This window comes from Branchiostoma lanceolatum, chromosome 1 (genome assembly GCF_035083965.1).
Source record: "Branchiostoma lanceolatum isolate klBraLanc5 chromosome 1, klBraLanc5.hap2, whole genome shotgun sequence".
In the NCBI taxonomy this organism is placed as follows: Eukaryota; Metazoa; Chordata; class Leptocardii; order Amphioxiformes; family Branchiostomatidae; genus Branchiostoma; species Branchiostoma lanceolatum.
This window is the reverse complement of record NC_089722.1, coordinates 23,449,019-23,462,728: the sequence shown is the minus strand read 5'-3', so window position 1 is coordinate 23,462,728 and position 13,710 is coordinate 23,449,019. Positions and strand designations below refer to the sequence as shown.

Below are 13,710 nucleotides of genomic sequence, written 5' to 3'. Positions count from 1 at the left end.
AAAGTTATCATTCTATTATTTCATCAAGGAGGTTTGATTTTAAACCTTCTTGATGTAATATAATGTGATATCTGGTTGAAGATTCGTACTCTCTGTAAACCGCAGTGTTTCACGTGAAGTAACTGTGTGCGGCATCTAATTCACGGTTTGTGCCTTTTGAGTATGTTTACAGAAATATAATGGAACACCTGTACTCAGATGATGAAAATGAAAATTCATGATTGAATGCGCAACATCCAGCTGAATAACATCTCGGCCATCATAGAAATGTATGCCTTTCACATTCTAAGGCGTTTAGATACTAGTATTCTGTATATCAGTATAATCAAAGCGGTTTCTTTTACTCAGTTTTGATTCCATCCGACATGTTGGTTTATTGCATACAAATCAGTCAGTAATGACATCATTCCTACGCTTGCCATGCACCATGCAGAGTAGATGAACCGGTTTCAAAATTGACCTTTGAACCCAATGACACGCGATGAGTACAAACATTCTATACATGTGCAAATGTTTCACATTAAACTTAAACTAATGTTCATTTCATTCTTATCAAAACATATAATTGGGTTTGAAAAAACTGTAGTCAAGAATTAGGAACAGTCAAATATAAAGTAAGTAATATAAGTATATATAAGGTGTGACGGAATTTTCACAGCAGGGCATTTGTCACATCAAGTGTTTGCGATTATTGTCGTCTTCTCAGTGAATTTTTGCTGTGGCTTAAGAATCCACACATCGATCCAAATCTGTCTTGTATGACGCAAGTAGACAAAATGTGCTAAGCTTGGATCTATTGACGATTTGAGTGTTTGAAGTTGTAAACATACTACAAGTGTTCAGCTTGAACGTATGTCAATCATAAAAACAATATTGTACCATTTGAAATCACAATTTGTCCGTAGCAAGGCTGCGAGAGTGTCAAACACAAACACAAACATACATTACCTTGCTATTTTCTGAAGACGCATAGTAAATCGGCAGCGGGCACAAGATCACAGGTGTTGTAAGAAACACAATGGACTTCCAGAAATACACCATATCCCTGCCTAGTCTTGGCTTCCCAGTCGCCATTTTGCCGCACTATTGATCACTGTGCTGATCCAGTTTGATACCTGGACCCGTAGCCTTAGGCAACGTACGTACTGTATTGTATTCACAGACAACTTTCCTATACATCACCCACAATAGGATAATCTAGGACAATATGCTGTCGACTACTAGAACGATGTATCCATCGACACAAGGGGGAGGGGTACAAAACCGGTTATACGACTGTGCTAAGTGGATGCGTAATTGTGTTCTATGCAGGGTCCTGGTGTTTTGATGCCAGAGCTCGAGGCACCTAGCCTGGCTAGATTCAGAAGAGGGGGGAGGGGCATCATCCCCCGACAGCGAGGGATTATGTAACACTTGGTAAGAGGCATCGATCGCGAGAATGGGGAGACACCGGCACGTGATAGACAGACAGACAGACAGACGGGCAGACACACATACATACAGACAGATACACACACACACACACTCACGAACGCTCACATACAATATTCTCTCTGTAGATGTTTTTTTCGGGGACTGATTATAATGGGCTATAAATCATTACCAGGTGTATGCAACTAAGCTTGTAGCACAGAATTAAAGAGACGGTTGCCTTTTAACTCCTAAAACACCCACATCAAACAGCATTATGAGCCCACAAGTTGTGTTAACATTTTTATTTATTTCAAATTTGAGAAGTGGCAAAACATGACAGTTATGACATTCACGGCCTACCGTATTGTTGTCTGAGCAATTAGTAATAGAAATGGTCCGTATAGTAATAACCCATATACAATCAACGGTATGAGAAATTCCGCCCAAATATTCTTTCCACAATGCACATTTTTCTGCGCCGGCACTGTTGACAACACTTTTAGCTCATCATCACTGCCTTTGTTTGGCACAGACATTTACGACTCATTAAAACGATATTAGCGACTATTCCTTAAATTCAAAAGTACAAATTATCTACAAAAAGTTACAATCTACTTCTAAACGTTAGTCATACAACTGGAACAATGGTCGAATTGAGAAGAGTTGACGATGAGGATGCGAACGTTGTGACATTGCCATTGCAGAAACCTTTCCCCCAGGAGGGGAGAGTGTCCAGATCATACAGGGGGATTCCGTAGGTGTTGATAGCGAAATTTAAAGTCAGGACGCCTAACAGGTTTAACAAGAAGCCACTCCTTATCTGAAACAGAAGTGAAAAAAAGGTTAGATATCAAGATCATCTTTATTGGTCAGATTTAGGCATTCAATGTCAAGTTCATCGGCTTATAGATTTCTAACATCTTGTCAATGGCTGGGTTCACACACGCGTTTTGGAGTCGACTCCAAGTCGACTCAGCGACTTAAAATAGACTTCAGATGTGCAACTACCATATCAAAGAAAAATCACATGATTGCCTGTTTTACATACCATATCATACACTTGGATTCTGTCGCTTTGAAGGACGATTGCGTTAGGAGGGTTCGCTACTGGCAGCATGAAAGCAAAGGAACTGGCGATGGTGGCCGGAACCAACAAGTAATAGGGGTGCATGCAGATTCCCTCAGCCTGTGAAACAAGACACAGTAGACGAATCATGATATAACAACATCATTTTCTGTGATAATCTATTTCAAAGACACGATATATTACCAAATGACAGAGCAACGCCAACAAATCTAGGTAATTAACTTTATACTATCGATGTCCGCTGCCATGATCTGATGGCTACATGTAGCACATTGGCCAAGGAAAGCTGTACTGAAGTTATACTGTGTTATAGAAAAGGTACATGTAGTACTAAATGAAAACAGTTGTATTGTCTCACCAAGTAGGCGAGGATTGGAAGGATGATGGCGGCGACTGGCGCGTTGCTGACCAACTCCGTCAGGAAGGACACAAGAGTTGTGACGGTGAGGACCAAGGCGACGGGAGGGAACCCGGACGCAGACTTGAACATTTTGCCCAGCAAAGTGGACAGTCCCGAAACCTGCATTGATTCAAAGAAATTTCTATGTTACAAACTTGTAATTGTATCTGAAACACTCCTTGTATGTGTATGGAAGTGGAAATGAACTAGAAAAATAACATTTGCCAGTAAGTACACAATGTTAATCTTTACATGGTCTGGCCTAACCACTGCTCTGTTTATTCTTACTCAAACACATTCATATATATGGTAACCAGCCCCTCGAGCCATGTCCTGCCACTTACTACATAATGTACAAAGTGTAATCAAACACCACAGGGTGTCTGCTACTTCACTAGCAACCGTGGTGACTAGCAAGCATATGGTGATAAGCCCATCCTGCCACTAACTACATAATGTACAAAGTGTAATCAAACACCACAGGGTGCCTACTACTTCATTAGCAACCATGTTGACAGTCGCCCGGTCCAGGTCAAGACTTGATATCATCATGTGACCCTTTCAAGATACTTGACTTACAAACTTGAGCTCATTTTCTTACCTTGATTCCATCTGCAAGTGCATAACCTCCACCTAAGAGAAAAACAAGTCCCCACGACATCTTCTCGCTCACCGTAGACCAGTCTAAGATGGGAGGAGCTGGCTCGCATGGATATGTCCCTGCAAAAAGATACTTTCTTTCAGTTTTTGTGTGAAATGTTGCTCTGTACGATTTGAAAAGGATGCACAGTATGTATTCCAAATCTTCCTCAAAGATTTTTCTTCAATTTTGTCATTTGGGATGGTGCTCTCTGATATTATTTACGGTAAGCCGGAAGGATTATCAAATGAAATGAAAAGAAACTTCAAAAGAGGTTGAAAATTTCTGTGAATATTTCTAGTAACAAGCGGGACGCACGAACCTCCACTATCTCTGCAGCACATGAAGCTTGGAGGTCTCGATGGCCAGAAGAAAAGGGAGATGATAACCAGGATAACTGTTGATGCATCTGTTACATAGCTGAAAAAAAATGATACAATGAAAAATGGTAGAATGAAAAATGATACAGTATGAGGGAAATTTACTATTGTTGGATAACAAAATTCTTTGTACACAACCGTGTCTCTACTAATTACCCGACGTTTCGTGATGGGCCTGTCACCTCCCTCAGGCCTCAGGCTGGTTCTACTTTGTACTGCAGCTAGGTGTCGCTGCTAGAGTGCAAACAATGCGGTTCTAAACGTGACTGAGCGACAGACCGAAACGTCGGCTAGGGAAAAACAGTCGATTTTGTACAAAGACCTTTTATACGCAGTGACTTACCAACCAGACGAAAATATTCACGGATTTACTATTTTGTGTACAAATGAAACAATGCATATGATATCTCTAAATAACATTTTATCATATGGCACAAACATATCTGGTAAAAAGAAATTCAAGATATACTCACCCGGGCACAAAGAAGTAAGTCCATCCTGCAGCCCGACCATTCTTGTCGTCTACAAACTTCATGTCCCGGAAAACCCACATGAGCACCAACAGGACGAAGTGGAAAATTACAACTCTTTCAGCGAACCTAAAAAAGGGCATCACTCATAGTCAGGAACCGAAAAGCATTTGAAACCAAACAAAGTCAACTTTGCAAGGAGAGATGATAGGAGGGATGATTAACTCCATCTAATATGTACCGACTATGGAGGGGGGGCTCTGTACTTATATGCAGAATGAACATCACTGATACTCACGACAAGGGACCCAGCTCATTATACTGTTTCTTGATGATCTCATAGGCTGCACTGTTCTCGCTTCTCTGGCAAAGTCCCTTGCATCGGTCCCCCTTCCTGCAACCCAGCAGGCAGCTGGGGAGGCAACAAAGAAACCGTACCGTAACCCAATGTGTATCCAATCAAAAGTGCGAATAATGAGGTCCTAAACGTGACTGAGCGACAGACCGAAACGTCGGCTAGGGAAAAAAACAGTTGGTTTTGTACAAATACCTTTTATACGCAGTGACTTACCAACCAAATGAAAATATTCACGGATTTAGATTCACAATGGAGATCGAGATTCACAATGAAGTAACTTAAAAAAATCTAATTTATTTTTACCCGCAGTCCACAAACAGCCATAGTAGATAGAAGTAGGCCAATATGAGGATCAGAATCATCGTTGGGAAGCCGAAGAAGAACCAGGTGGCAAAATCAATGCCATGGCTCTTGGGGAAAAGTCTGGAAATCACAATGTCACAACATGAGCAAAGACTTTCGTGTTAGGTTGACAACAGTTATTTTCTAATTCTTACATGATGATGTCTATATTTAAACTACGTAATGATCATCGGAGGTTATTTGGAATATTAGCTACCTGAACGGCTCGATAAAGCGATGGAGTGCAAATACCTTAAAGTGATCATGAAATCACATATTCCTTCGATGTCCTTACAAAGCCAAACAACAAAAAAGCAAAAGCACTGCCGTTACGTAAAAGGAAGTTGTATTGAAAAAGTGTGACTTACGCTTCAATAATTTCGACAGCCATGATATTGGTGCTGGATCCCGTCACGGTTGCTATCCCTCCAATGTTGGCAGCATAGCAGGTACACAGTAACAGACCTTTCGCCATCCTGTCGGCCTGTTTTCTTGAAAGATCGGATGGTCTCTCCTTTGTAGATAACGTCGTTGATGCACATGGAAGAGAAAGATGGACAATAAACAAAGCGATTAAGATAAAGATATTTCGGGACATCAGCCAAATTCAAACATTGATTTTAACCTTCAGAAACAAAACACTACATATTGAAATGCCAATTTTCAGTGTGTCATAAGAAGCTCATGATACTTTGCATTTGATGAAATTCATACCACATGGACAAATACATCCCTTTTGAGTGATAAAGTAAAAAGTAAGATCTGGCCAGTAGGAATTATCTTCTGCGTTCGTGTCATGTGCTTACCTCATCTTCATGCGTATCCTCGATGTCATCACTGCAAAATAATGAGGAAACACAAAACAATTCAGCATAATTCAATATGAACAAATTTGGGGAGAAAATGCAGACGCGTTTTCGAACATACATTGAACGACTCTATTCAGATTCTAATCTTTGTAATTTGTATCACTACATGAGTGCCACGTGCGATATAATCGAAGGATAAGTCTTATCATTTTGAGCAAGTCTTCTCCAACGTTATAATATCCTACTAAAGATAGCGAGATTCATAGTATAAACTACTGTAAAGTAACTTACTGTTCATCCATTCTCATTAAGTCCTCGGGTCTCCTGTAGGGCCCTCTTACAGACGTTCTTGTCGACAGCAGACCTATAGGACCAAATAAACATAAAAAACATGTACTGAAAAATGACAACTAATGATTACCTTCGCCGGGAATGTATGCATTCGCGGTAAGGTTATGTTATCGGTTACGCTAGCTGTAAAGTGGGTCCGTATGTATGTCGAGATCATAAGTCAAGAGAACTTTGACGGATCTTGCTGATTTTTGGTAGGTAAGTGGCGGTTGTGGAAACGAAGGTCAAGTTCAAAAATGGGTCACCTGGCATTTTCCTGCGGTACTGCAGTGGGCTGTTTATGTATGCGTATTTGTTTGTTGACAGGATAACTCGAGAAGCTGTTGATGGTTGTGCATGATATTTAGTGAATAGGTAGATTTATTAAAGGGGAAGGTCAAGTTCGATGATGGGCCTCCTAGCGGGTACTTTGGGTACTGCAGTGTAGCTTCAAAGTTTGAGGTCGAATTTTCTGCAAGTGCTACGGTCATGATTTTTGTGTGGTAGATAGTCCATGCCACGTGAAGTAAGTTGTGCACGTTTGGGCCCTCTAGCGGCTTGTTTGGAGCTGCAGCGGGTGTTTTTAATTTATTTGTTTTGACCTTTGGACATGAATAACTAGACTTATGGTCAACGGATCGTCTTGATTTATGGTATGTAGATAGCTTGATTAATGATTTACATAATTGAATATTCATTATGCAAATCAGGAGCTAATTTGCATAATTAGCAAGGAAAGTTTATAAATCTGCTGCCTTTCAAAATAGGACTCTCAAACATGTGACATATATAGCTGAAAAAGAGAGAGGTATCGATAGATACCAATAATGCTAATAGATACCTATTTTGCATAATTAATGAGAAAATACTAATTGAAAATACTACAATAGTAAATTATTGGAATTTCATTCTTGTATCATTAGGAAGCTAAGTAAAGGTGAACAATATCAGACAAAAATCATGCATGACAAGGCCTCATTAACATAATTTATAAGGAAATGTCTACAATTTCCTTTCAATTTGCTATTTTTAAGTCTATATATTCAGGTTAAATTGCACTGACAGGTGACCTAGTTTACCGGTGCAGGCTCCCTGTGAGACGTCCCTGGAGGACACATGTGATACTTTACTTGCCTGGTGCAGGGCTCTGTTTTGGGGTCAGGGAGGGCACACGGGCATTTAAACACAGCAGCCTTACAATCTAACGCTCTCCCTGTTGGAAGGTATAGGTTTGTTAAAAACTGATTGATATGTCGACTATGAAAATAAGGGCATAATTGAAGCAAATACATTGCCAACAAATTGCCTTACTTTCTGTAGTAAAGAAAAAAGTTATGATACCAATTAAGCAAAAATATTCTTACAGTGATTATTTTTATAACTCTTGGGAGAACTCGTGTAGGTATAGGTATGGGTTTGTTTTAAACTTTGAAAGAGAATACTAGTAACTCAAGAAGGTGATGACGGATCGTCATGATTTGTAGGGATGTACATAGTTTGAGTGATGATTTACATGATCGTATAAGAATCATGCAAATCAGGATCTGTGATGTGAAAAAGTATACAAACCCTTGCATTCCATTGTAGTCAAACACGTGACATGTAACTGAGAAAGAGAGGAATATTGATAGATATCAATTATGCAAACGAATACCTAATTTGCATAATTTATGACAAAATACTATAATTCCAGAGTGGTAAATGATGGGATTTCATTCTTGTGGCGTTTGGGAGATAATCAAATGTGGACGTTATCAGACATAAATCATGATGGCCTCATTTACATAATATATGAGGAAATGCTACAATGGCCCTCTTTTCTAAGATTTTACTTTAATGCTGTGTTTTGTGTAGAGAAAAGGATCACTTGAAATTCATGCAATCGAGGACCTTATTTACATACTGAGTGATAAGCATTCACTCGAAAAGGCTAACATCAGTCGGCGAAGGTATGAGGTCGTGGAACTCTAGTTTAATATACATTCACATATCATGGTCTCATTTATGTTTTTCACCGGGTGGGAACCCTAAAAGAGTCCGCTCTAGAAAATAAACCGGCTGTAATAGAAGGCATGTTTATACTAATGAGCAATTCACTGATCTACAATGTCAAATTGGTAGCCTGGATGCCAGACCCCCAATCTCTAAAATATATTTCGTGTGGGGCTCGAAATTAGTGGTCTGGCATCCAGGCTATCAAATTGGTGTAAGATTGCTTTATTGCAGCAGGTCATTTTCGGCAGCCGTGCGGTAGGTCGGAGGTGCACCATTCTGGGTTTGGAGAGGTGTGTAATAGAATAGTAATGATAGCGTGAAAGTGCTACTCTCCAAGTAGAGCTTCGGCTCCTGCTGGTTTTTGACCTGATTTGGGCGGTTTTGTCCCGTTTTCTTTATCTTGCCAAGCCAAACGACAAGCTTGGCGACATAAAGAAAACGCACAAAATAAAAAGCCCGACACAAACGCCCAAAATCACGTCAAAAACTAGCCGGAACTGAACCTCTGCTTGGAGAGTATGAAAGTGCCTCTGGTGGGGGGTGGGTTAAAGAGCAGTTTGTAATACAATGTAAGGGATTTTGGAACATGTATCATTTGTGGTGCACTGCGGGATTCGTCAAACCTGTTTTCTCATCTAAATGCACCGGCTTCTTCAGTTGAACATGCTTCTCCTGATGGTCGGCCTCAACATCGCTGGAGAAGCCAGAAATGATGTTCTCAGCCGTGGGGATCATCATGGCGGTTGTTGCCGTGTTGCTGATCCACATGGACAGGAACGCTGTGGCTGACATCATCCCAAACATCAGACTGGAAAGTAATCAACATTCGATTTAAAGTGCAGAAAATATAATCTTCAAGCAGATCTAACAGTTGCAAAGACCGTATCCAACTGGCAAAAGGAGTTTGCCAGTTGGATACTGTCTTTGCAATCGTTAGATCTGCTTGGAGATTACAGAAAATACAGACAATACAACAAAGGCGTTGAGAAATGTTAGACATTCAGATGATAAGATTCGCCCAAAATAGTTACTCAAGCAACTGGATAAAATTGTGAAAAATTTCAAATATTTCCATTTTTTTCCCGGTTGTTTGAGTAACTATTTTTGGCATAATATCACCAATGATCTTTATTTGCACGTTCTTGCGCTCGGCAACTGGGGCTAAATGTAGTCCTAGTGGTTCCATTATTACATCGTAGAGAAATCTTTATTAAAACAACAAACGTACAGCGACTTTCGCAAGGTCTACTAAATCTGTACATACAAACAGTCAAGTGGATATTAAATTAGCCTATACATAGATGTGTATGACTAGATATTAGTAAATCAACATGTTGAGTCCAACGTATCATTTATACAATTGATTCTAAGGTCTAGACATTGTTTGATATATTGACCTATTTGAATACAGTAATAGGGTTATCTCCCCCTAAGATATAGTTAAATCTATCTATCGAATGGGATGAAAGGCAAAGGTAAAGGCAGCTTTTCTAGTGCTGCCTTGGTGTTCATAATACACATGCATGGGCAACAGATACATATTTGCTCCACACTTGCACTTTGTGTAACTGTTGCAAGGGTTTGGGCGGCTGCCATTGGGTGCCACCAGGTGACCTCAATACGACCTTCCCCAGCCGAAGTGAGGTACCCATTCACACCTGGATGGAGTGAGGGAAGTCGTGTAAAGTGTCGTTCCCAAGGGCACAACATCGGGGCATATCAGTGGTTTCGAACCCGGGACCTCTCGGTTCTGGGTGAAAAACCCTACCGATTGCGCCACACAATGCCACTATATGATACTGTAGGAGACAGGCAAGCAGACACAACTTACCGTTTGGGCTCAACTCCAACAGTCACCAGAACCCCCAGTGCTATTCTCTTGTGGAGGTTCCACTTTTCTATGGTTATCGCAAACAGCAGACTTCCGATAAGTAGAAAGATGGGGTCCTGGACAGGGGGCAAAGCTATTATCGAGTATTCTTTCACGCACAATACATAAATATTTCTATGTATACTATCAAGAGATTATTTAGTAGCCAAACATGATACAATTTGTTACTAATGATAGTTTCAATAACCATCTGTCACGATGAATCAAATTCCGACGTATTTTATAACATGCTACGTGAACGAACAGATCTATTCAGTGATCAAGCCCTCTACATCTAAAATATCTGGCGCAAGTACAGCAGTTGACGTTTCATTTATCATTCGTGTACTTCGCAACTTCGAATTACGTCATTTCAATCCAACATCTCTGCAAACAGCGTAATTTTTTTAATTGTATAAACTGTACATGTTGTAATCAAAAATGGGACCCTGAACTGTAGATGGACCTAATAAGTGGTAACAAATTGATATCAGCAAATCTGTCCTACAAGTAATCTAATGAATGAGAATACTATTCAGACTACTATACACATGTATCACATCCCCCGTCGCCATTGCTAAAGATTAAGCTGAGTTATACATTTTGTACCTTTGCATAGTTGATGGATACGTCCCTTGCTGATTGGATTCCCAGCATGGGAAAAAGAACAAGAGGAAGAAGACCTGTCACGGCTAAGGGTAGAGCCTCTGTGGACCAGTACACCGCCATGATGATCACAACATACCCACAGGCTGCGACCTGAGACAATGGAATCGTGTAAAGTACAGTTAGTAAAAGGTGTGTATTTTGAGCATGTATGTTGGCCTGTTAAGTAATGAAAATACAGTGGGGAATTTTTTTGTTTTATATATATCTCATATTCACATCATGCATAAGATTCTGAATAGGTAGGTATCAGCATGTAATTATACATAACAATTCTCGAAAGGGCTGCTGAAATCACAGACAATGGCTAAATAGTTGACAACTCTTCTCTAGCTAGCGAGGTCACAATGCAAATATCATGATCAGCTACATGCACTTATTTGGCTCAAGGAAGCTACATGTCATTATGTTTCCATTATTAATTTTTTTTTTAAATTCGATTAAGTATGGTCAATTCGAATACGGTTGTGTTTCTGTAGAACTCAGAGCGTCTGGGTGCCCTATACATGTTTGTATATATATACGCCTCCACATTAGTTAATGAACATTATCACATAGCTAGATGGCGTCGACCAATCAGAAGCCTCCGTTGCCCATGTTTTATGACGCCATAACACACCCGTTCTTTTATTTATTTATCGGAATTGTAACAAGACACAACACGGTCTCTCGGGCAGCATGGCTGATTTCGAGAGCCAACATTTACAGGGACAAAACACAAATGTATAAATAGAAAATTGCACTTAACTAAGTTATAATACAGATTAACTTAACATTAAAATTAGTCATACAACTCGGTTACACATCATTAAATGTCCTTAAAATACTTAAATACAGACTATTGATAATTGAATGAAAAGGATTTGTACGTAAATTTGCTCGGAGGTCAGAGTTCAGGATATAGGTGTAAGATGTTTCAAGACTGTCTCACAACATGTTTAGCCAACACAAGCTAGGAGGAACGGTTGGAAGTGTCAACAAAAGTGCATAGAAAAAATAGATGATCCGAAAATACTTGGAGTTGTCTAATTTAGTTAAGAACGATTTCAATTCTGTCCACGGACTAACTGTACCTAGAATCGGTTCGTTGAGATGATGTAAGTGTGGAAGGAGTCTGAAAGCCTTTTGTTTAAGGTGGAATCATTGTCTGGAGACCCGTTGAGGAGGAGGTTGGTGGAAAGGGGTCGTTCCAAGAGGTGATACACTTCTGTAGCTAGTAATTGCCGTGCCACTGCGTGCAGGGGGCAGTGAAGAAGGAAGTGTGTGACTGTCTCGGATGTCGCACCACAGGGGAGGTTATCTTTTTGTTATCATTCGTATAATGTTTATTTGTTCTCAAATGTTTACTATCTTAGAATAAATCAAATCTTTTGTAAGCATATGACAAAATAGAATAAACCATTTCAATACAAGTCAAATCTAAACGGGCTGAACTGTAAGTGGAGCCGCCCACAGCATTGACCAATCAGAAAGACACCCAGCAGGGAGGAATGAGGATAATAGATAATATATTTGAAAAATATTTGACATGCCAAGATTGCAATGTTATCAAATATTGTCTGTGGAAATTTTGGTTTTCAAAATGAAATCTATCATCTTCTGTTCAAAAAGGACAAATGTAAATTCTGAAATGCATTCTTAATAGTACATGTGTATAAGGGATCTATGCGTCATTCAGGAATTGTCTACTCTTATATGGGTCAGTTTGGATAGGCTATATGATAATAACGTTAATGATCCGCCTCTTCCTCGGTATATTTGGTGCCATAACGCATGGCCATGTGCTATAACCATCGAATAAAACCACCAAGTGAGCGACACCATATACACCGAGGAATAGGTGGGTCATTAACCCTTAACTAGTAACTCCGATTAACCTACAAGGTGTTTTTCTGGGGGGTCATTAGATTGATACTAGGGTCAAACAACAAACAAATCCTAATGAAAAATCCAAAAAACAAATACTAATTGTATGAGCTCCTAATAACTGGTAAATGCATATGTGATACATAGCAGATACAAAATACCAACATGATTTATACCTTGCTGTTTTCTGTTGAAGCGAAGTAGATAGGTAGTGGACTGAAGATCACAGGTGTCACGAGAAGTACGATGGTTTTCCAGAATCTCAACAGTTCCTTGCATATTCGTGATTTCCGGTTCGCCATGTTGCGGAAATTCGTCTTGGGTCGTCCCTCAGTTGCAAGAGATTGGAAAACAGTTGTGTGGATATCATACCACTGGTCCAAACTGCGGAAGTCGATCACTTGTCTACCATATGTCACATTACTTGTTGTCTTCACACAGACGTTTGGGGACATAATTATAGGTGCACAAGAACCGGTTTATCGGGTCATGAAGCGATGAGGCACGTTTTACGTTCCCCGCTGTACATACATGCAGTGTACACATATAATGGCTTGTGACATGTGCACTCTAAAACCCTTTTGCCAAGAAGTACTAAACTCCAGAAGGGAGTGTTATAACTCGCAGAGAACGTTATTTTTTACGGTTACACCAGCTGTGTGCTGGGTCTGTATGTATGTTAAGAGCATAACTCGAGAAAACTTTGGTGGATCTTCATGGTTATTTGGTAGGTGAGTAGCGGTTGTGGGAACAAATGTCAAGTTCGAAAATGGTTCAAATCAGGAAAGAATTTGCATAATTAGTAAAGAAAGTTTATAGATCCGCTGCACTTCATAATATGACTCTCATACATGTAACTGAAAAAGAGAGAGGTATCGATAGCTATCAATAATGCAAATAGTTACCTAATTTGCATAATTGATTAGAAAATACTAAAATACCATAGTGGTAAATAATGGAGATTTCATTCTCGCGGCATTAGGAAGCTAAGAAAGGTGAGCATTATCAGACAAAAATCATGCATACCAGGGCCTCATTAACATAACTTATAAGGACATTTCTACAATGGGCTGATTTCGGGGAC

At 39.8% G+C, this 13,710-nt stretch overlaps 2 protein-coding genes across 3 annotated transcripts in view; both read right to left on the bottom strand.

The window, feature by feature from the left end:
* Positions 1 to 13,710, bottom strand: part of LOC136442570 (Na(+)/citrate cotransporter-like) — a 45,636-nt gene that overhangs the window by 13,261 nt on the left and 18,665 nt on the right. Inside the window, exon 1 of one of the 2 annotated variants that reach the window (XM_066439496.1) lies at positions 949 to 1,269. The exons of the other annotated variant lie outside the window; for it this stretch is intronic. Within the exon in view, the coding sequence (XP_066295593.1) occupies positions 949 to 1,074 (126 nt within the window). The 5' untranslated portion in view covers positions 1,075 to 1,269. Of the gene's footprint in view, positions 1 to 948; positions 1,270 to 13,710 lie in introns of those variants that run through there. 2 annotated transcript variants of the gene reach the window in all.
* LOC136442564 (solute carrier family 13 member 2-like) lies at positions 1,701 to 13,085 on the bottom strand. Its single transcript, XM_066439483.1, has 15 exons — positions 12,803 to 13,085; positions 10,704 to 10,853; positions 10,056 to 10,171; positions 8,848 to 9,032; positions 6,191 to 6,263; positions 5,897 to 5,927; positions 5,459 to 5,604; positions 5,052 to 5,171; positions 4,689 to 4,802; positions 4,394 to 4,519; positions 3,863 to 3,960; positions 3,502 to 3,620; positions 2,859 to 3,020; positions 2,462 to 2,599; positions 1,701 to 2,233 (listed from the first exon to the last, which is right to left on the bottom strand). Exons 1-15 carry the CDS (start codon positions 13,079 to 13,081, stop codon positions 2,042 to 2,044), a joined length of 2,049 nt encoding a protein of 682 aa, XP_066295580.1. The 5' UTR covers positions 13,082 to 13,085; the 3' UTR covers positions 1,701 to 2,041.

What these genes read in the sequence shown, in the direction of transcription:
- LOC136442564 (XM_066439483.1), bottom strand. Translation starts at nt 13,081, where the DNA reads ATGTCCCCAAACGTCTGTGTGAAGACAACAAGTAATGTGACATATGGT. An exon ending in TATCCATCAACTATGCAAAG is followed by an intron (nt 10,172 to 10,703) that starts GTACAAAATGTA and finishes CCCCCTGTCCAG; the next exon opens with GACCCCATCTTTCTACTTAT. An exon ending in GAATCCAAGTGTATGATATG is followed by an intron (nt 2,234 to 2,461) that starts GTATGTAAAACA and finishes CTTCTGTTTCAG; the next exon opens with ATAAGGAGTGGCTTCTTGTT.